The sequence below is a fragment of the Emydura macquarii genome, unplaced genomic scaffold (genome assembly GCF_026122565.2).
Source record: "Emydura macquarii macquarii isolate MOO-44397 ecotype Brisbane River unplaced genomic scaffold, CSIRO-AGI_Emac_v2 contig_2994, whole genome shotgun sequence".
Classification (NCBI taxonomy): Eukaryota; Metazoa; Chordata; order Testudines; family Chelidae; genus Emydura; species Emydura macquarii.
The window spans coordinates 5,599,328-5,621,821 of record NW_027133131.1 but is presented as its reverse complement, the minus strand read 5'-3'; the positions used below and the strand labels follow the sequence as shown (position 1 = coordinate 5,621,821).

The window sequence follows — 22,494 nt, the reverse complement described above, 5'->3', positions numbered from 1 at the left end:
CAGAAAGCCGTCCCCCTCCCTCCCCCCAACCACAATATAATCAGTATTAATTAATTATATTTCTGTAAAGAGCTTCTGCTCTTGATATTTTGAACTTTTTAGCTTATTTAACAATTTTCACCCTTCTTTCCTTTCTCCTCAGCTTTGCCCAGCTGTATGAAATATGGGAGACGACAGGCCGTTTGTGTGCAATGCCCCCGGCTGTGGACAGGTACTTTTACAATATACTTTATTGTGAATGTGTTGTTGTGAATCAAAGTGTCTGTTTTATCACTGAGGCAAAGAGTTTAAAGCCAGCATTTTACATGATCATTGGAGGTAATCAGATCAGAGGATTTGCAGTGTGTAAATCCAAGTTATGAGCAAGTGCAAGCACTCCAAAATAATGAAATCTGCCTTGCTTTGTGCTATATTATTATGCTGTTGTCTTTCATAAGACCCACACAGCCCAGAAAAAACACGCTGATCTCCAGTTAATGTTTTCTGGTGGCGTTGCCCATCTTCATTCAAGGCTACTTAACCAAAGGACAGATATTCCTTCTCTGTCAGGATGAGTTAGCTGTGATAGCATATTCGGTAAGGCAGCTGAAAATGTGACAGTTGATGGTTTGTGCTGCTATGTGAACCCCGAACTGCTAGGTTCTATTTTGAGCTTAAAAAAATAAAAGAATTTTTCCTCCCTAGGTAACCTGCTAGTGTTAGTTGCAGCCTTGCAAAACGTTTTTTTTGCTTACTCGCCTGGGGTGAGTGGTTTTTTGTTGATCTGTTTTTTTTGAGTGAGTAAAATACCTCTTTTTTTCAAATGATAAAGGGCGGGTGAGTCGACTTTTGTGCCTGAGCCGGTAAACGTCCATTTCTTTTCCCCAGTAGTTAGTGCTTCCTTGAAGTTTGACTTAATGCGAAACAAACATCTAAGAACCGATGTTGACGCTTTCCCTGAATTAAAACACTAATGCTTCATATGATCCTATGTAGCGCCCTTTGCCATATCGTCTGGACAACTCACACTTTCCTTTTCCTTTAAAAACAAAATGTTTGAACTATTGAGCCATTCCAATGGGTACTTGGTAAAATCCTAAATAAATTCCTTACCATAATGATTGTTGGCTAATGAATTAAAGGTCTTTGTGCTCTGAAATTTTTGCATTATAAAGGGGGAATAGGCATGCCACTACATGGTTTGTAGCTTTTAACCAGATCTTCAGTGATTCATATCCGCTTCCCTGGCTGTGACCATTAGGTAATGGGTTGCCAAACTATTATGACTGAGACACACTTGGGAGCCATAACTAATTTCCTGGATGAACCCCCTCGGCATAATTTGTTCGTTTAAAAAAAATATATTTAGTGCCTCTTTGGGTCTTTCATGATGAACATTAAAAGGGATAATTCTGTGTACCCTAGAGGCTTATGCTGTAAGACAAGATGTTAATATTTTGATACAGCTAGTTTGTGTAGTAGAAAAATCTAATCCACTAACCAAATATTTTGACTTTTCTTAAGAATAGGCAATTGCTGTGTTTTTAGTTTTTTGCTTAAGAACATTTCTAATATCAGTCTAATCTGATGCATTTTTTTTTATCCTGCCCTTATGTGGATTTGATTTTGTCACCCGTTTTATCTCTAACTCCTTTGTTCCTGAAATTGTGAAAGTCGTCATAAACTGTACTTGCTGTATCTGGACCCTGACGTGAAGACTTCAGTCATATAAATGTAAAATCAGATTCACAAGCAAATAAGACAACCCAAAACCTTTAAAAATTCTTTAAATAAAACCCAAACAAATGAGATATAAGGGTGGTTGGTTTTCTTTTTCATTGTTCAAGGAAAATCCTCCCCCTCCTCGTGTATAATTCTGGCAATTCTTGACTTTAATGCTGAAATGTTCGTATCCAGGTAACTTTACACCAGTATTATTTTTTATTACAGTGGTGTCTAAGGGCCAATCAAGAATGCGGCTCCGTTGCGCTAGCTGCTGTACAAACATAATAGTACACAGCCCCTGCCCTGTAGAATGATGCATAGACTAGAAGGGACCATTGTGATCAGGGAGTTTGACCATGTGTATAACACAAGCCATAGGACTTCCCTGAATTTAATTCTGTTTGAACTAGGACATATCTTTAAGAAGAACATCCAATCTTGATTGAAAAATTTCCAGTAATAAAAAATCCACCATAGCCTTTGGTAAGTTGTTCCAATGGTTAATTACTCTCATATTAAAAATGTGCTCCTTATGTCTAGTTTAAACTTGTCCTCTTCAACCTCCAGCCATTGGATCTTGTTTATATCTTTGTCAGCTAGATTGAAGAGCCCTCTATTATTATTGCTGTTCCCATTGTAAGTACATATAGACTGTGATCAAGTGATCTTTGTGTTAAGATAAATGGATAGAGTTCCTGTATCTTTCACTGTAAGGCATGGTTTCCAATTCTTTAATCATTTCCAGTTGTGCACTTCACCCTGAAGGTTTTAAAGCCTTTACCAGCTATAAAGATGGCATTCACCACTAAAATTCAGCCACCTCTGCAGAGGAATGCAGCTGTTGAATAGCACAGAGGAATATATACACAGCAGTCTGAGACAGGATATGGAGGTCAATATCCAACTTTGAATGCATTTAGGGAGGCAGAATGTCAGCTGAAGTTAATTTTTTTCCCATAGATAATAGTTTTTTTGATGCAAGCAAGGTAAGTACAAGGTCAGAAAGGTTCCACTGTCCCAGGTGTATATAAGTTTGGTTGGTAGCTTTTAATAACTTGATTTTTATAGTAGAAATTGGGGGACTATCCCTCTATGGAAGTGGTTTTCAGTGGTCAAATTCTGATGTCATGTGCTGCCATTTCTGGCACCTGACCCTGACCTTTGACAAGCCACCTCGATTCAGTCTATCAAAAGGGTTTCTTACGGTAAATATATGCTCAAATATATAGGGCCAAATAGCTTCCACTCTGCTTTGAGTGCTTGCCCACGTCCATTTCCAATTTAGATGTGTGCACACCCCACATGCACTGGTGCCGGAAAACTTTTTCCCCTAGTGGTACCCATACAAGCTGGCTCTAGCACCCCCTGCAGAGGCGCACACATGCACCCTCATATGTAGGCGCCGCCAGCTCCCCCACCCTCTCAGTTCCTCCTTGCTGCCAGTGACGGGACTGGAACACCTGTTTTCTTTGCTAAACCTCGTGGTTTATTCATTGTTCTAGTGAATATAGTTAATCATTTGGTTACAGTTAGTCCTAGTTTGTTAGTTGTTAAAATCCCAGGGTCGGAGCATGCCCTGTTCCCCTGGGTTTAAACCCTGCGCTTCATGTAAGAAGCCTATGCCGAGGACCGACCCTCATCAAAGTTGTGTAAGGTGTCTGGGGGAAGCTCACGTCCGTGAGAGGTGTAAACTCTGTAAAAGTTTTTGCCTGCGGACTAAGAAAGACCGAGATATCCGTCTCAGGGCCATTCTGATGGAATCGGCAACTCTGACCGATGTCCGAGCCCAGCAGGTCGGACTTGGTACTGAGCACGACGGCCTTGACGCACAGTGCTCCTCCGGCACCCTCTTCTTCCTCTTGTCACCAATCTCCCTCCCCAGTTCCAAAGAAGCGGTCGCAGAAGACCTGCACGGAATGGGGGACGCTTTCCTGCGGAGAAGGCCAAGGGAGACCAGGTGAGACCTGTGTCAGGCCGCCAACTCTCCCCACCTCAGAAGGGTCCCTCGCCTCTGCAAGCATCAACCCTGGAACCGGGCCATCCACCGACTCCAGGTAGTGGTAGGAGGCCCTCATCGCCTAAGTGTGCCATCAACTCCGGAGACCTTTCAGGTGATGAAGGACCTCCTGGTGCTGCCCGTGCCACAGACACCGAAGGACGGCAGGATGCCTCACCAGGATCCGGCACCAGTGCCAGTGGGCAGCCTTTTGGGGGACATATCTGCTCGACAGTTCCCGTCCCCGAGGCACTGTTCACCAGCGTGCAGGCAGTCCCCAGAGTCGAGACCACGCTTTCTAGGTCAGGATACCACTAGATCAGGCTCCCGCCGCCGATCTCCGGGGGACTGGCACCAAGTGGAGCACTGTTATGGAGCCATGGAGTGACACAGGTTGCTGGATTCACGGGGTGTTTTCACGACACTGCGACCCCACTCACCTAGTCCATATAGGAAGCCCAAGGACAAAAGCCAATCCCATCACACTCCTCATTCGGGCTCTCCATGCCGCTCACCGGTGCTGGTGCATCAGACAGTGACACCTCATCCTCGGACAGTAGGGAGGTTGTTCAAACTAGACCAGCCTCGACCCCCATGCCCGATTTCCCTGCTGTGCTGCTTATGGAGGCTTGGACAATGGACATACTGGTGGTGGTTTCTCTCTGGGATTCCGCAGACCGGTTCCTTGAGAGGAATATCAGGACCACAGTCATCCATCCCATAGAACACGGCATCGCACCTGGACACGGACTCTGACCACGAAGATTCACATGCATCGGGCCTGGAGGTTCCACGCTTTCGGGAGCAGAGGTCCCTCCCCCATCTCAGCTACCACCCTCTTCCTGGTCATCACTGGACGAGGTGGTCATGGGACCCTCATCTGCGGTGCTGCTGGATGACTTTAAGCTGCACCAGGATCTGTTGAAAAGGATCGCCTCCAACTTATGCCTCAAAATAGAAGAGCTGGACGAGCCAATCAGCAAACTCTTTGGGATATTGGCCCCAGTAGAGTGGCCCTCCCAGTCTATGAGGGGGTTGTTAAATTGGCCCAGGCACTATGACAAACCCTGGCCTCCCTGCCCCCCACATCTAAGAGGGCAGAAAGGAAATATTATGTACCAGCGAAGGGTTTGAATACCTCTACACCCACCTCACACCAGGATCCCTGGTGGTCACAGCTGCCAACAAAAGGAACAGATGGGAAAGTCAGCTCTCCCCCTAAGCATAAGGACGCAAAAGACTCGACTTGTTTGGTCGAAAAACGTATTCCACAGCCACCCTGCAGCTACAAGTGGAGAACAAACAGGCGCTGCTTGGAAGATACAACTTTAATATCTGGCAGTCGCTGGAAAAGTTTGCAGACTCATTGTCCCCCTCCTCCAAACAAGAATTTGAGGCCATCTTGGAAGAGGGGAGATCGGTCACCAGGGCATCTCTGCAAGCGGCTTCCAGCGCAGTGGACTCTGCAGTCAGGACAATGGCCTCGGCAGTATTTATGAGATGGGCATCATGGCTGCAATCCTCGAGTCTCCCGTCAGAGGTCCAGCAGTCTATTCAGGACCTCCCCTTTGATGGCACAGCACAAGCACTCAAAGAAGAAAGAACAGTTACTTACCTTGTAACTGTTGTTCTTCAAGACGTCTTGTTCATGTCCCTTCCACAACCGCCCTCCTTCCTCTCAGCTGGAGTTCCAGCAAGAAGGAAGTGAGAGGCTGGGGGAGCCGGTGGCACACATGTTCGTGCCGCTGCAAGGGGTGCTAGAGCCGGCTTGTACAGGTACCACTAGGGGAAAACGTTTTCCAGCACTGGTGCATGTGGCGCGCGCGCACACACACACACACACACACCACTAAATTGGAAATGGACATGAGCAACACATCTCGAAGAACAACAGTTACGAGGTAAGTAACCGTTCTTTATAGTTGTACCCACTTATTCGATGGGTGAATTTGTCCGCATGTTGCCGAAGAGTTGGGACCAGTGTTTCCAAATGTAGTTGGCTAAAGGTAGGCACCTAAAATCTTTGTGTAGGCAGCTAGATGAGAGGGAGTTGTGGGTGACGGCATCTTTTGAAAATCAGGCCACATTTTATTTCTATGTCCAACTTGAAGTTTGAAAATATGGGTCCAAGATTCCATTATTAATATGGTATTGTTTACAGTATTGTACTAGGCCTTTTCCAGGGAAATAGAGACAAGTCCTGCCTCCAAAGAACTTGCAATTCAAAATATTGAAGCTAAGAACTACGTTCAATGTCCTAAAGGAAATAAGTCTCAGTTCAGTTCCCAATAAAAAGGTTCTAGAAATCACCATCACAGTTTGACAGTGATTGGACCTTTATTGCCAGTTTCACCAGAGGCCCAGGATTGGATGGATGGATGTTGGGGGGAGGGCTCTTCTTTCCACTCTAGAGGCCTATGTCTTCAAGTCAGGGTGAAAGACATTGGAAGATAATGCTTTTCTTGCTGCAGCTTGTATGATCCTGATGCACTTACCTGCAGTGTACCAGGTTGCAGCCTCTTTTTCTGGCTTCTCCAGCTGCACTTTGCTCCACATCTTTTCCTGTGTACACACCCCATCCATGACTCCAAAAAGCCATGAGATTGCCTCATCCGCTCCCTCCAGACAGTGTCCAAAATTGGCTATCTGGCAGACAAGAAGGTGGAAGTTTGACAGGGAGCAGTAAGTGCTGGAGTTCTCTGTTCACATGTCCCATCCAGTTCCCTTGTTTTAAACCTTTGACCCATGCTCCCATTCTGGTTTTCTTTGTCCCATGGAATCAGTTGATCTCTGGTACTGTGTCCTCTCCCTCGATTGAGATGGGGGGGAGGTGCTAGGATGACCAGATAGCAAGTGTGGAAAATTGTGACCCTCTTTTAGGGTTGAGGGATGCGTATATAAGACAGAGCCCCTACTATTGGAAAAGTCCCGATAATATCAGGAGGTCTGGTCACCCTAGGGTGGGCCCTTAGCTATAGGTGGACTCTGCCCAACATTCAGGGATATCAGATAAGCAGGCACCTTTCACCAGAGTTATATTTATATACTATTTTTAAAAACAAACAGGTTAAAACTGACATTCTCTACATATGTGTGCAAATATGAGCCTGGAAAGACAGTCAGAAGCTGTGTCTCCTGTTCTTATTTGCAGTTCAAAACCCATTTATGCTCTTCAGTAACCCACCATTTGGAAACACTGCATTAAAGGGCATGTGAACTCAGGAGAAGAAGGAAAAGGAGAAAGCAGAACTGGGCAAATTAGCTCTGAAAAGCAGACTTGGAACAAATGTTTTGAAGCCAGTTACAAACATTTTTTTGCTAAAAGGAGAAGTCCATCACTTCCTTATGAGTTGTCAGTTGGCTCTTCTTTTCCTATGCGGTTATTACAAGCCTCTCACTTTACTTCCTTTCTTGTCCCTTTTCCCTTCCCCTTCACTGCTTCTGTATAGAAATTAGAAAAATGCTGTAATAAGCGAAGGTGTGGGGAGTGGATCACCTAAAATAGATCAGAAGATCTGACTCTACTCACCATATGATCAAAACTAGTGAGCTTGCAGTGAGTATGTAAACATGTTTTGGTTGCTAGGTCTTTAATGGCTGTTATTTTTGGATGATGTACATGATTACTTCCCAACAGTGAGTCTGATGTGACCCAGCTGAGTTCTAAATCTGCCACATATACTTTTTAAAAAAGTCTGCTGAAAGTCATTTCTCTGGTTTCTTTTCTAAGAGGACAGGTGACAATTTTTTTTCACTTATCCCCTCCCTCATTGCCAGAAAGAAGAGCTGTTCACCAAACAAGAATGTGTCCCTTGGCTGCAGCACTCTCTCTAAAGGAAATGAGGAAAATAAAGAAGAATGTTAGTTTCTGTATTGATTCTAGTAGATGCAAAACTGTGCCTTGAGTAAGGCTTTTGTTGTGTGTCAAATGAAATGGATCAAAAAGATCCTGTTGGGGAAGGAGTTCTGGACTAGCTAATGGTTATTAAAATAGTCTTCTAACCCCATTTAAAATACACTTTTGTGATGAACTACACCGTTTGGAACTCAGTGTCAGCAATAAACTTTAATGTTGTCATTACAGTTGAAAGGTATTGACTAAAAATGTATAATGATACAGCACTGACATTAATAAAAGGTAGGATTTCAGCAGGTTTAAAAATCTTAGACCTCTAGAGCAAAGGTCTGGGAGGCAGACATGGGTTCTGTTCACAGTTCTGCCACTGATTTACTGCGAACTGGGGCAAGTCACTTAATTTCTGTGCCTGTTTTCCCCCTTTTAGAAAAATATGTAAAAATACCTTTTTAAAGCAAGATTCCTTCCAAGATTCGGAATTGAAAGTGGAATTGAATCATTGACTGATGGTGCAAAATGGGGGGTGTGTGTGTGTGTGTGTGTGTGTGTGTGTGTGTGTGTGTGTGTGTGTTTGATAAAGCAATGCACTCCCTCTACTTCCACCTGCTTTATAATGCTGTTTTGGAGGGTTGCACATTTTTGGATTTTAGGAAGTGTTATAATGGAAAGAAGATCATTATTAATATGCTTCATCCATACATTGCCTAAACTAGAAAGCTGTTTTAATGGAGGTGCAATAATATCAAATATATTCTACAAGGAGGAGGACTTCAGCCAGTTACAACCCCGAAAAACAGAACATTTTATTTTTAAGTGACCCATCACTTACAGAGCCTGATCACATCATTTTTATACCAGCCATTTCGTAAAACAATTGTCTGGGTCTTAAACCCACCCTTAATTTAAGAATGTATTCCCCTCTAAGCCCATGCCACTATGATGTCGTCCATGGAAAGTCCAAGAAACTAGAAGCCCAGAACTTTCATGAGGCCAAGAAAATGATTTTTCTTCTTTGTGGCTTATTGTATCCTCTTATCTTGTCATATAATAGAAATAATGTTTATTGGCATTGAAGCCGCAGCATCACTTGGCATTTAACCAACCTCAAAAGCAGTTTATTGCTTTGTATACTCTGCCGCTATGACCATTATCCCTTAAATCTCTATTGCTTTGTAATATACGAGGCAACAAATGGCTTCTGTGATTGGCTAAGTGTGGAACTGAAGCTAAGGTGTGTTTTATCACCTGTATAATACAAATGAATATTGATTATTCCTGTTACTCAAGCCCTGATATTAAAGAGAAAAAAATGGCTCGCTTCTCTCTCTTTGAGGCTTTCCAGTGACAAGCTGTCCTCTCCATGCTTCAGAATTTCCAGTGGCATAGAATATGTGGCATGCTAAAGCCTTGCCTGCCCTGGAGAGGTGCTTTGTTTCCAGCCTCCAATTCCAGCTACTGGGAAGTGGCACTTACAGACTTAGAGCCCAGAAAGGACCATCCTGATCAGATTCGAGTCTGACCTAAGCCATCACTGTCAACAGTGAGAATTACTATCTGCACCGGCACAGCTTACTACAGTTCTGAGCAGGGGGTGAACTGCACCAGTGCAAAGAACGGCTTTGCCTGCCTACAGTAGGGTTTGTACTGGTGCAGGTACATCAGTGACTGGAAATCCCCAGTGTAGGGAAATCTTAAGATGAACTAATACACAAAAAGCTTCATTGTAAAGCAGTTAAGGCTGCTATCCACAACAATATGAAGGAATAGAAGGTAAATACCACTGAATGGCTTAACTTTTCAGTTTCTTGTTCCTGTTCCTGTATAGTGCGTGTGAGTGGCAAGCCTGATTGCTTCACAAAGAAATGTTCTGTATATTAATTTCCTTGGGTGTTTTAAAGTGTTTAACTGGATGGGGGAGGGAGCAGACCTCTGGTGATAGAGTGCAGCAGGAGAATATTTTATCCATCAGCAACTGTGTATGAACCATCTTTGTTAGATGATAAAATCTGACAGAAATGCTCCTCATGGTGAAGATTGTGTGTGTGCATGGGCTCATCAGTCAGGCCTCTGTGCAACTGGCCCCAATCAACTAATCAGGTCTGTGTGTGTGCAGCACATAGCTTTCAGTTATAATATTAATAACTAAAAATATCCCTGAATCCAACTTTAAAAAAAAGAAAAGCTTCTCATAACACCAGTTCTCCTCAGGGTCCACCTCTCTACCAGGTTTTGTGTAGAAGACTGTCAATTTTAAGAGGTCTCTGTCAACAAGAAACATTTATGAAGATAAAGCAAACAGAAATTACAAAGAAAAATCATTCTAAGGACATAAAAAAACTAGCCCTCTGTGATTCTTCATACCAGTTGATCACCTACTTTTATTGAAAACAGGAATTTATGCCCATTTATAACCCAACCCTAACTGTGGAGGAGTTGTGCATTTCCATAATAACGGAGCAGGACTGGAGTTAAAATAAAGACTAACTGATCAAGGGCCGTGGCTTATGTAGAGAGGAGACTGAGTGTCAATAAGCCTGTTGGATTGTTGTTCATCAACGAAAATCTTTATTTGGCTGACAGTCCCCTTGTCAGATAAATATTGAATGACATTCTGGATATTAATGGTAAAACACATAGACAATTCAGAGACAAAACTTGAGTCCGTCTTGCAGCATTCAGTGTTTTGCATGGGTTTTGCTGTCAATGCATGTATGTGGTACGCTTGATCATGAGCTCTTCCTGTATTGCTGCTGCACCTAAATGACTTAAAGATCTGAGCACTTGAGGATGTGTTGAGGGATTCCTAGCTGGATAAACTACCTTGTTTGAAACTGCCATGGCTGAATAAAAATTAAAGAAATCAAATTCCACAGAGAAACTTCTCAGTTAGAATCCTTCCAGTATTTTCCTGGAATGCAGGTTACAGAATTATTTTCTTTCAGATTACTTGCATTACCTACATACCAAATGCAAAGTGGTAATGGTACATTATATACTGTAAAAACTTGGAGAATTGAGTAATGTGACTTTATAGTAATAAAAGTAGTTGCTGCTTATAGTAGCTTTTTTAATTTTTCAGTACTCTGTACAATTTTTTAAAAGAACTGGAGTTGTAACTGTTGTCTTATCAGTGCACCTCTTACTGAAAAATGTGGGGTTTTCTGGAAGTGGGCAGAGGACAGCTAATTTTGAATAATAAGCTTGAAAAGGCATCTGAAACCAGTAAACATTTTTATTTTTTTAACACACCTATAACTTAAAAACAGCCAAACCAATTTAAACCAAATTGGATAATAAAAAAAAATAAAAAAACAAATGCTTCTAGGCTGCTTTCCTGTATGCCAAGTTCCAACCTAGAATGAGTTTTTATGACCATATTGTAAACCCCCTAGAAATGAGGGTTTAAAATGGAAATGTTGACAGACCTTTCACTACAAAAGCAGTATAATAGAGCTACTTTATAAAATGGCTGTTTTAAAGTATAATTAAAGACGTAAATAATATTTAATAGAAACATCTCCTGTATTTTGATAAACGTAATCATTTTTATGGTTAGTATTCATTGCAAATTTTAATACCATTCCTCCTTTACATTTTGAAGCATGCCTGCTGTGCTGTATTGACAGAGACACTTGTCTATCAAATGGAAATGGGTCTGGACAGCTTTCTGAATTTCCCTTGTCTAAATAAGAGCATAGATACTGATGTGCTTAATAGGACTTTGCTCAGACTCTGCTGTAGGCATGGCAAGAAACTTAAATATCAATCACCTCCTAAAAAGTCAGCTTGTAATAACAAGAACATCCTATTCCTGTTTTATTTTTTATCGTTTGTTTTTGCCAGGAGAACAAGTCTCTTTCTTGTTTCCCGAGTGAGATTTTAATTAGGTATTGCACTTTAATGTGGTGGCTGCTATCTTATCATCAGGACACACTACTAGGATTTTTGGGATAATTTGTTTAAGTAGCAAGTCTGCCAGTATTAAAAAACCCCCATGTGTCTCAGCCTGCAGCTCATAACATGCAGAAGTCCCATTGAAGTCAGTGGGAGTTAAGTGCTCCAGAGTGTTTGCAGAGTGATAGTGGGGGATCTATATTGCAAAATGGCTTTTAAAAAAAAGAAAAAGGTAAGGTCTATGTGACTTTGTCACCCCTAGTGTTTGCTAACTCGCCCCCTTCTGCAGCCCTTCCTAAAGTTGGCAAAAGCCAGCTTGGATTGGCCTGTGAGCCACTGGTATGTGTACAGTTATTTCCCTCCCTCCCCCCATAAAAGGGATCTTAGCCTCTCCAGATTTGCAGTGTTTTCTGTAAGGACTCTTGCACCATTGCAATAATGGTGCATTAAAGTAGGTGGATCTCTGAGATCCCCGTAATGTAGTACTGATCTTACTGCATAGTTACAGATGGAAAAGTGAATCTCTTCCTGTCACCTTGTGACACGCCATATTGGATCTACTTTGAGTCCTTGAGCCCATGTGTGCTGTCCTCTTGACCGAAAAAAAATTAAGATTCCATTCTGCCTTTGGCATGGTGAACACTGCTGCCAGATATGTGCTGTGAGAGAAGCTGTTTGTTTCTGCTGAGGATGGAGGTAGAGAGAACACAGATTGACCTTTGCCCTACATTTCAGAGTGCATTTGCAGGTCTAGCAGTAAGAGAACTTGTTTACAAGCTAATTTTCTATGGAAATTTAGATTATGTAAGGATATAGTAAAATATATGGAACTCTGTGACACTAGAAAGGACCCTCACCTTTGCGGCTGAGTTGGCTCCCCACTTTACTACGCAGGCCCAGGGCTGGAATCCCTCACTTATGAAGGGCTGGGTGGAGAGGCCTGACTCTGCCCTCTAGGGGCAGCTTCAGGCTGCAACATCAGTGATCAGAACCACTTTTGAAAGTAATAGGCTGATGGGGGGTGTGCCAGATGCACCAAAGCCTAGCAAAACTAGCTTGTTTAACACAATCAGAAACCATCCTTTAAAAAGAGGCGTGATAGTGAAGAAACATTCTAGTCTATCAAGAAAGACATGAAGTACACACAGCCCAGGTATTCAGTTCTTCAGTCATTTGTTACCCATTTTGATGGCTTGTCACATTATTGGCATGTTTGACTCCATTGCCACATGCAATGTGCTTACTTCTTCTGTGTGATCTTGTACTTGACGCCATGCAGGTTGGTGTTCCACCATAATGAACAAATGCACTAATGAAAGCAATTGCAGTTTGCAGGACATGCCTGATGTGGCAGAAAAAAACGTCCCAACATTTAGAAACATATGTCATCTTTCTACATCAGTTCTGTTGGCAGGACTTTGATTTAAAGATGATCTCTAGATTTTAACACCTCAAGAGGTGGTCTACAGCCTCAGCGTAACCTTTTCAAGACTGCTGGGGAAAGGGGGTGGGGGGGGGTTCAAAAAAGTGGTTCATTTGGAGCCAGAGTCAAGACTACTGATTTTAATTGCTAAGGCATCTTACAGAAAACAGCATAGCTAAACAAACCAGATAAAGAGATTACTTTGAAATGGCAGTTTCCCAGAATGTATAACCATGTTATAAATAGAATCATCATCATAAAGGCTGTTAGCTTCTCACTCATCTCTGCAGTGAAATTTGGTAATAAGATCACATCCCGCTACAACACTGGTAACATACATCCCACTAACTCATTCTGAGAATAGTCTTTGAACTAACAGCTAGAAAGGAAAGCAATGTGATTTCTTTTAAAGCTCCATAACTCCTTGTGTGTGTGTATTTACGTCATGTCACCAGAAGCAAGAGGCTACTGAACTGACTTCTAGTGCAAAATATAGCTGTTCTGATAGAATGTTTTCAAGTGTTATATAGTTAACACTTTCTACTGCCACATCAGTGGTATGTCTGCAGCAATCTCCATGAGCCCCTTTGTTTCAAAACACTAAGATTTATGGTGTCGTGTAGGACCACACAGAATGAACAGACATGATGTCTTCAGCAACACAGTAGCTAAAGATAGAAATATATTACATTTCTGAAGCATCTTCCAGAGGATATCAACATACTTTACGGACACACCGTGCAAATATGCTCAGAAGAGAACCCCATGTAAGAGTGGAGTCTTCTTGCAGAATCATAGCTCCTCGGTATGCCTCTCAGCCCTAAGAATTTGAATGGATACAGTTTCAGTTGCACTTCTCTTGCCCCTCTTGTTGCAAAGAAGCTCCAAAATTTTTGCAAATTATCTGTGAAGCTCTTCTGAAATGCAGCTAATTTGGGGGCAAAGGAGCCAGTTGATATGCAGAATTTTCCAGGACAGCATGGTTGGGAGGGATATGTTTTTGGCGATCTCCACCAAGGCAACACCCAACCATTGCGCTTTTCATTAACATCTTTGTTTCTACAGAGCAGAGAGAGATCTTTTTCAAAAGAACATCATTTTAGAACTCAGCCCTTCATCTGTCCAAAGGAAGCATACAGAATCTAATGCTGTTGGAGTTTTAACCTCTGCTTCCAGAGAAGTGTAGATGGGGACTGTTAAGACATTCACTTCTCATTTGGCAGCTGTGTAGGAGAAAGTTGTAGGTTTTGCATACACAAAATGAACTCCAAAGCATTACTATCTGTCAACTCCTATAGAGTAGGTTCTGGTTAAGAATTGTTCTTTCTTTGAGATTTCTAATGCCATATCTAACTCAAGGGGGAATGGGGAAATGAAAACCTGCTGCAGAAATGTAATTAGTTTAGATGATGGTAGATTGTCCCCCTTCTTGGAAACTGGGCTTTCCACAATGCATTCGGATGCAGATTTAGCAGGAGTATTAGTTGATATATGTGCTTTACACAGGGCTTAATATTTTAAAGAGGGCATTAACATTCTTTCCTCTTATGGGGTACTGAATGTGAGCGATCCCACCGCACGCATTTCACACCTGGAGTCCAGTTGGTTGTGCTGCAAGCAGAGCTTTTGCAGGCCAGCAGAACTAATAGAACCAGGTCTGGAATCTCTCATGTGGTGCCAGATTTATTATAATTTTTAAAATTTTTGTTTTTGCTGAGTGATATCCTCTGTTGGTTGTTGTGCCAAGATCATCACGAGAGCCTGCACTGTTCTGATTGCTGCTTCCGGTTATCCCCGGTCCATGACACTTGAGCATTCCTTCTTTTTGGAACCAGAGTCAGTGTTGCAGAAAAAACACAGCAGTTTCACCTTCACAGTCTTTGTAACACATTTGTCAGTTCTGATTTGAATGGATTTCATGCCCATTGAATTTTGCTTTGAATAAGCTTGAAATCTCAGCTCAAAACTTAATGAAAGCCCTACAGAGTTTCCTCTGCTTCTGTATCAGACCTGCAGACTTTGCATGCTATCAGTGTGAAGCCATACACTTGACCCAGGGTCTCTCTTAACAACTTCAGTGAATTGCTCTTAAAATATGCTCTGAATCTTGAGTTTGTAACAAAACTAGACAGTTTTCACATGATTTCTTGTTTCTTTGTACACATTCTCACAGCTCTACTCAAAGTTTTGCATGTGGCTAATACATCAGTATTGAACACTGCTTGCAAGTTCGTTAACTTCATGTGATCCCACTTACAGAATTTCTAAAATCTCTTTGATCTTTGCTATGTGGAACTACCTTTGCTATTGTTATCTACCAACAGCTAGCCCTAAAATGTGGTATCAGTTCATGGGGATTCGAAGGGAGAAGGAAGTTTGTAGTGGGATCGAATCGTTTTCCATATTGAGATTTTGGCTGTCTGTCAGCTTTTGTTAATGGCTCTGCTAACATACTATTGAGGAAGGTTGGGCCTTATTTTCATGTTAGCTACTGTGAGGAAGATTCCTAGTGAAGATAGGGCTGTTTGTAGTTTTCACAGGTTATGTGAGGAAGCCTCAACTGGCTAACGTGGGTGAAAACTACAAACTGCCTTGTTTTCGTTATGATTTTACTGTGTGTTAGCTAACACCTTTTTGTGGGTGGGTGGGGATATACCCTCAGTTTGGTCAGTGCCGTATTTTCTCAGCCTATAAAAGGCATACCTACTGTGGGGTGAAAAAGTATGTTTTTATGTGATCGCTTGGATGTAATAAAATAGCGGAGACAGGATAAGTTGTCGTTTTACCTCAGTGTAGTTGGGTGAGGTGGTCCTAGGCTTCTTGTAACACAGCTATTGTAGACGATACCAAAAAGATCAGCATTGTTGGAGAATGGAAGTTTTCTGGGCACTGATTCAGTCTTGATCATACATTTTCCCTTAGTCTGCCCAGTGACTGCATGCTAATTGTCATTGTCCAGCAGAAGACTGTTAATGGTTTTTTAGTAGTGGCATTCTGCCCTGCCTGTGTTTTTAATTAATAGGAGAATGTCTGTCGGTGTGCTTCCCTATTATTCAGCTGGCTTCTTAGCCCCGCAGTAAATTGTTAAACAATCTAGCAGAGGTCAGGGAAGGACCCTTTAGAACTGTTCCTAGCAAACAGAAATGCAGTTTGAATCCATCTGTCTGTTTCCTAAGTGACTCTCTCCCGTAAGGGAGGTGGATAATGTGAGAAAGTGGGAATATTTGCAATATGCTTGAGTCCTGTTTGTGCCTCAGTTTCCCCTGTGCTGCATTGTTGCCCAGTGACTGCAAGGGGACTGTTTGCTTTCAGGGCAGGCGAAGGGACATAGGTGTGGTGGTTGTTTAGCTGTCCAGGCCTTAGTCTCTCTATCAGTAGATCATCTGAAAGGAAAATGATGAATCCAATCTCCAGGACATTGGCACCTAGCAACCAACAACACAGAGGGATACATAGTTCTCAGCCTCTCTTTAGGGCAGCTGAACGACAGACAATCCGTCTGCTCCAGATCAAAGGACTGAAGAGGTACGAGGTGGGGGGATAAGAGTTGGCTCCTGGAAGCATTCAGGGCTCTCACCTGGAATCTGACAAAGGCTGTCAGACGGGGAGACAGAGCTAGAACCAAACTTGGCTGGGCTCAGAGCTAACCGGAATGGACTGTGCTTTAACCTTCAGTTTTCTCTCTGCTAACCTAAGGACTTCCTATGCTGTTCCAGTTAACGAATAAGTCCTACTGTTTGGACAACACCGTTTGTGTCACTGCAAATACCCAGTGAGGTGCATTAGTCCCTGAAGAGTCTCCATCAGGAGTCTGTCTGTTGGGCTTGCTGAACGGAGCTCTCCGAGGTACAGTCTAAGGAGGAGGTGAAGCCACGTGGCTCGCCCCAGAGGAAGAGTGAGACCCCTAGGAGGTCTGGCACACTGACCGGGTCCTTCTAGAGATTGTTCCAAAGCCGGGGCCATAGCACCGATCCTGTGGATCCATGACAGGTACTGGGCAAGTATTTCAATTGAACTGTCTGGACTAGTGATTTGCAGTGTGCAAGATTGGAGACTCAGGTTTGATTCCATGTCTGACTTTCCCCTCAGGCCAGCAGCTGCTAAGTGTGTCTCTACGGTAGCATGTTTAGCAGTTGACTGATCCATGTTGGCAGACTTAGTACTGTCAAATGTGACCTTCAAGTGAGGAGGAAAAAAACGGGTCTTGTGTCCTTATTTGCGTAGTGGAAAAAAGGCCTGAAAGGTTTTGTCATTGTTTAAGTATTTTTTCCCCACTTTTTAAAATAGTATCTCAGGTTCTGGCAAGACTGGAAGAGTCTATAATGGTGGGAGAGCTCATGTACCTGATAACCTCACCCAACGTAAGACTGAAAGAGCAATTCAGAGAAGGGATTTAGAGAGACTGCTTTCAACTTTGGGCTGCTTTTGTTAGCACCTATCAAACCAATGACTTAAAAAAAACCTTTTGTAAAAGATTCAGCAGCTTCATCCCTTCAGTTGAGCAGTGAAGAGCTCACAGTAAACATCCCTTACTTCCCAGTGGTCTTCTTAAAAACAGTCCTGAGATTTCTAAGGACTTTCTCTACACTTAAGGTGCTGCAGATGCAGCTGCAGTACTTACAGAAGACACTACCTACACCAATGGGAGAGTTTCTCCTGTTGACGTAGATACTCCACCTCCCCAAGAGGCGATAGCTATGTTGAAGGGAGAAGCACCCCCAACAGCATAGCACTGTCTACACCGGGGGCTAGGTTGGTTGGAAACTCACACCCCTAAGCGACGTAGTTATACTGACATAAGTTGGTAGTGTAGCCCAAGCCAAAGTGCGTGTGTACATCAGGGTATGTCACACCTGGGCTAGCCCTGCATATAGCTGTGCAGTACATCTGCGTTGGGGATGTTGCATTGTTATCTAACTGTTGTAGACACACCCAGGAGTTTAAAAAAAAAAAAAAAAAATCAGGCCTTCATAAAGAAACAAAAAAGGGCACAAGACTAGTTTTTAATACTCTTCAGGAGTCACCTTTAGAAAACTTATTTTTCTGCTAAAAGTTGGTGGCACTATTAGTAGGACCCAAGGGTGGGGTATAAAACTAAAGGATAAATTGGGCATTGTGGTTTCAATAGGGATACAAAGACCCATGCAGTCGGGATTCAGCTTTTGGCTCAACAACATTCATGCTGTTCTGAAAAGATTCCCTGAGAACCTCTTGTGAGGGTGAATCTCATGAGGAGTATGGCAGTCTTGTTTGTTTAACACCTGCTCAATGATGCGAGCTGAGAAACTGCACCCCCACTTTGCAAGCTCTTGTACCAGCTGTTTCTTTTTTTAATATTTTTATATCCTGGATTAAAACAATAAAAACATTAAAATCTTAAAATTGCCTGAGGAAACACGTAGACAATACAGAATTGTGTGTGCATAGGGGATGGCAGTGGGAGAATCCTGCAGCAGATCAAAACAAGCTGTAAATTAATATCAGCAGTAAAGCCTAACTTAAACCAGTTTATAAAGTGAAGCTACTGCAAGATGTAATAGTCTGTCTTTTGAACAGTTAAAGTTTCTGCCTTTTGAACTTCTTCAGGTTATTTATAAATGATAAATCTGTCGTGTGTAGTTGTCACTTACTCATCTCAGTCAGATAAGCAAGGTTTATTTTTGGGAGTAGACAGGTGAAGGTTTTAGGGTTGCTAGTATAATTGACCAGGATTCAAAACATCACCTGTTGCCTTTTATCCACTTACATGCTGAGTGGATTTAGTTCAGACTTTCTGGGCAGCCAAAGAGCATGCTTTTGAGGCAGTGCTACAGAGGCAGGACGCTATGTCACAAACAGGTTCATAGTTATAAAGTAATAGCAAGGGACAGAGATTTAACAGTCCAGACTTCACTGTAATCTAAAAATGGGATACAACGTATTCCAATAGGGAGGCTAGCGTCTCGGTGTCTCGTTTTTGTTCATTATGAGTGGAGTTTGTTGGACCATTTACTTTCTTTTCACAGCTAGATACTACCTGGGGTCAGATATCATTTGCATTCTGATGGCCTGATGCAGCTGGACATGTAATCATATTTGTAAAGGAATTTCAATGAACTATCTAATTAGGACTCACTGCAAGTGTAAGGCTTATTTAGACTCCTGCCTTTCCCTCTACCTCTGGTATCCTAAAAATCTGCTAAGAGGCAGTACAGTCTGGGTATGTCTACACTGCAATGGAAGCCCAGGATTAGTAGACCTCGAGTTAGTAGACCCTGGGTTTGTTAACCCAGTGCCTAAGCATCTTCCCTTATTTGCAACACCGGGTTAGGAATTGTTGAACTCTGGGACTCTAGCATCTGCACTACATTATGTAGGCCGGAGTCCAACTATCCATATTCAGACTTTCTAGCACCTTCCCAAAATGTAGCCACAATAGCCCTTTGGTTATGGTGCGGTGTGGGAAAAGTTGACTGTCCAGAGGACAAAGAAAATCAGCCCATGGGATGGTGGAATGCTTCCGATGGACTCCCAGAGCATGAATCCAGGGGGCTGCATCTACACTACAGAGCAATAGGGCTTGAATTCTGGGTCCGGGCTTGGCCTGTCCACCTCTGTGGGGTCCTGGGAAACCTGGGTCTGAGCCCTAGGTTAGTGTGATTTGTGTGTAGACAGAAGGGTAGAGTTAGGTTTGAGTCTGAATTTGAATCCTTTGCTTACATTGCAGTGTAGACATACATTCTGTGACTAAATACACTGAGTCCCGAAGATACAGGTGCAGTCTCTTCATTATGAAATCTCTTCTCTTGACATCTTAATTCTGTGCTTCAGCATTTATTTGAGTTAGCAATTTTTACATTGGGGGATTGGTGGTTAGGGGGAAACATTTTATTGCATGTTTTGGTATTGGCTGAAATGAATGGAGTGCTGTTATCTTGTCTCCATCTTTTAAGAGATTTGCATTATCTTTATTATAAATCTTAAACATTGGAAGGCATTTCCCTTTTGCCGCAAGTGAATTTTTATCATAATTTGTATCTAGGTCCTCTTAGAACACCAGCAAAATGATTTTGATGACGTCTGCTGTATTTCTACATCACAAAAACAGGACACAGTTGGCAACACAGCTGGGTAATATCTGCTCAAGAGGGGTTTAGGACTATAAGTTTGAAAGAGAAGGAGAGCTGTAGATCAAAACTAAGGTGCAATGGTAAAGCTATGTGGTGAAAAGCTTATGCAAAACCTGTTTGCACTGTGCTTGGCTCTATTAATTCTAATTTCTCTAGCACTTACAGTTTATCCACTTAATTTTTATTCAGGGGTTGCAGCTGGAAAGTAAAATGCTAAAAGGCTTTACCATTAGTCAGGAGTAGCTAAGAAGGCAATTAGAACTGTGCATTAGTAACGTACCAAACCCAGATTAATTGCATCTAGGGATTCTGGAACAACAAACAGAGGCTTTTTGTGGGATTTCACCAGCCTTCTAAATACACAGATTGTACAGAGGATTGGGAACTAGCTAATATATTTCCCAAACTTAATCCTTTTGTGCAGACAATTGAAATCTCCCAGTTGTGAATTCATGAAAACTGCAAACATTCTAAGAAGTTAAGAAAACATGAGAAGAGCAAAGAAGCACTGGTTTACACCTGTAAACCTGACTTGACTTGTAGGGAAGAAATTGGCAACTTTTGAAAGAGCAGATTGCATAACAATTACAGATGACTAATGCAAGGGACAGCCAGACTGAATCAAGAGATGGAAAACCGACTCTCACATTCTAACTTTCTGGGTATTTTACTGAATTCATTTACAAGATTGAGAGGGGTGGGGCTTTGTGGGGAGCAGAGTACCATGCAGAATTATTTGCACAGTCTGAAAGCTTGAGATGCATAATGGAAGCTGTTGACAGAGATCAGGGATTTTCAGACCTCATCATGGTTTTAATTGAGAATTTGTCTTTAGTGGACCTTTAATGGAAAGCTTATCCAATATCTGCTCATATATAATCTCCAGAACAATCTCCCCTTCTGTGTGTGATCACATAATTCTCCTGTAGCAACTACAGTAATTCCTGACATGGAAAAAATATTAGGAAAGCATCTAACATTTGTAGCTGGCCCGCAGTATAATTTAGCAGGTGCAAATTGATTAGCACCATTTTACCAAATCAGTACTCTATACACTATTGGTGGTCCACAGATCACTCTTTGAGAACATTTGATATAGATTAAGAATTCACTTGGAGTCAGTGAATGGACGTATCTCAAGATCTATTTGAGGTTTTCTTGGATGCATAAACGGGAATCTCAAGTAGGAGTAAAGAGGTATGTTGCCTCTCTGGCACTGTGTGAATACCGTATCCCAGTTCTGGTGTCCACAATTCAAGAAGGATGTTGATAAATTGGAGAGGGTTAAGAGAAGGGCCACAAGAATGATAAAAGAATTAGAAAACATGCCTTATAGTGATAGACTCAGGGACCTCAATCTGTTTAGTTTAATAAAGTGAAAGGTTAAGGGGTGACTTGATTAGTCTATATGTACGTATATGGGGAATAAATATTTAATGGTCTCTTCAGTCTAGCAGAAAAAGTTATAACACAACCAATGGCTGAAAGTTGAAGCTAGGCAAATTCAGAGTGGAAACAAGGCATACATTTTTAAGAATAATTAACCGTTGGAATAACTTATCAAGGGTTGTGGTGGATTCTCCATCACGGATCATTTTAAAATCGAGAATGGATTTTTTTTTTCTGAAAAATCTGCTCTAGGAATTCTTCTGAGGGAAGTTCTATGAGGTCAGACTAGGTCTGTGTTCCCTTCTGGCGTTGGACTCTATGAAGATGGAAAATGATTAGTGAATGGGAAGATGAGACAAAAGGGACATCATTAGGGCCTCTCATTTACCTTGTATATGTTGCTACTTGAAGAGCAACACAACTTGCTGATAACACAGCACGAGGGAACAATAAATAAGGAACTCCAGATATCCTGAAGTATCCCCACTCTAGCACACATTTGGTAGGAGAGATGGACACTGCTACCAAGGTGCACCAACAGAGCCAGCAACTTCAAAGTACCATTTTAGTACAGGCAGATGCAATGTCATTCATTTAGGAACATAGGCTATAGGCTAAGCTCACAATCCCACATCCCCAATCTTGTGTCTGTATCCTGAAGAGCAATGACTCTGAAAAGCACTTGAGGTTCATTAATTAATTTACCATGAGCTCCCAGTGTATCCTAGGATGTATAAACAGGAACCCTGAGTAAGCATAGGGAGGTAATAATACTTCTGTATATGGCATTGGTGAGACCACTTCTGGAATGCTGTCTGGTTCTGCTGTACACATTTTAAAAAGGATGTTCAACTTGTTGAAGGTTCAGAGAACAGCTACAGAAATTATTAAAGGTCTGAAAAATATGCCTTACCATGAGACTTGGGAGCTTAGTATTTAGTTGATCAGAAAGAAGGTAATCAGGTGTTTTCATCATAGTCTAAAAGTACCTGCATAGGGAGAAAATACCTGACATTTTGAGTGGTGCCTTTAATTCGATAGACATAACATGCTCCACTGGCTGGAAGCTGAAATCAGAAAAGTTTTTAAATTGGAATTGAGTTGCAACTCCTTAACTGTGAGA

The 22,494-nt window shown here is 42.1% G+C and overlaps 1 protein-coding gene across 4 annotated transcripts in view; it reads left to right on the top strand.

The window, feature by feature from the left end:
• ATF7 (activating transcription factor 7) overlaps positions 1 to 22,494 on the top strand; it is an 85,011-nt gene that overhangs the window by 27,450 nt on the left and 35,067 nt on the right. For all 4 annotated transcript variants that reach the window (XM_067529918.1, XM_067529919.1, XM_067529921.1 and 1 more), the window contains one exon: positions 143 to 211. In XM_067529918.1, the coding sequence (XP_067386019.1) occupies positions 164 to 211 (48 nt within the window). In that variant the 5' untranslated portion in view covers positions 143 to 163. The remainder of the gene's footprint in view (positions 1 to 142; positions 212 to 22,494) is intronic.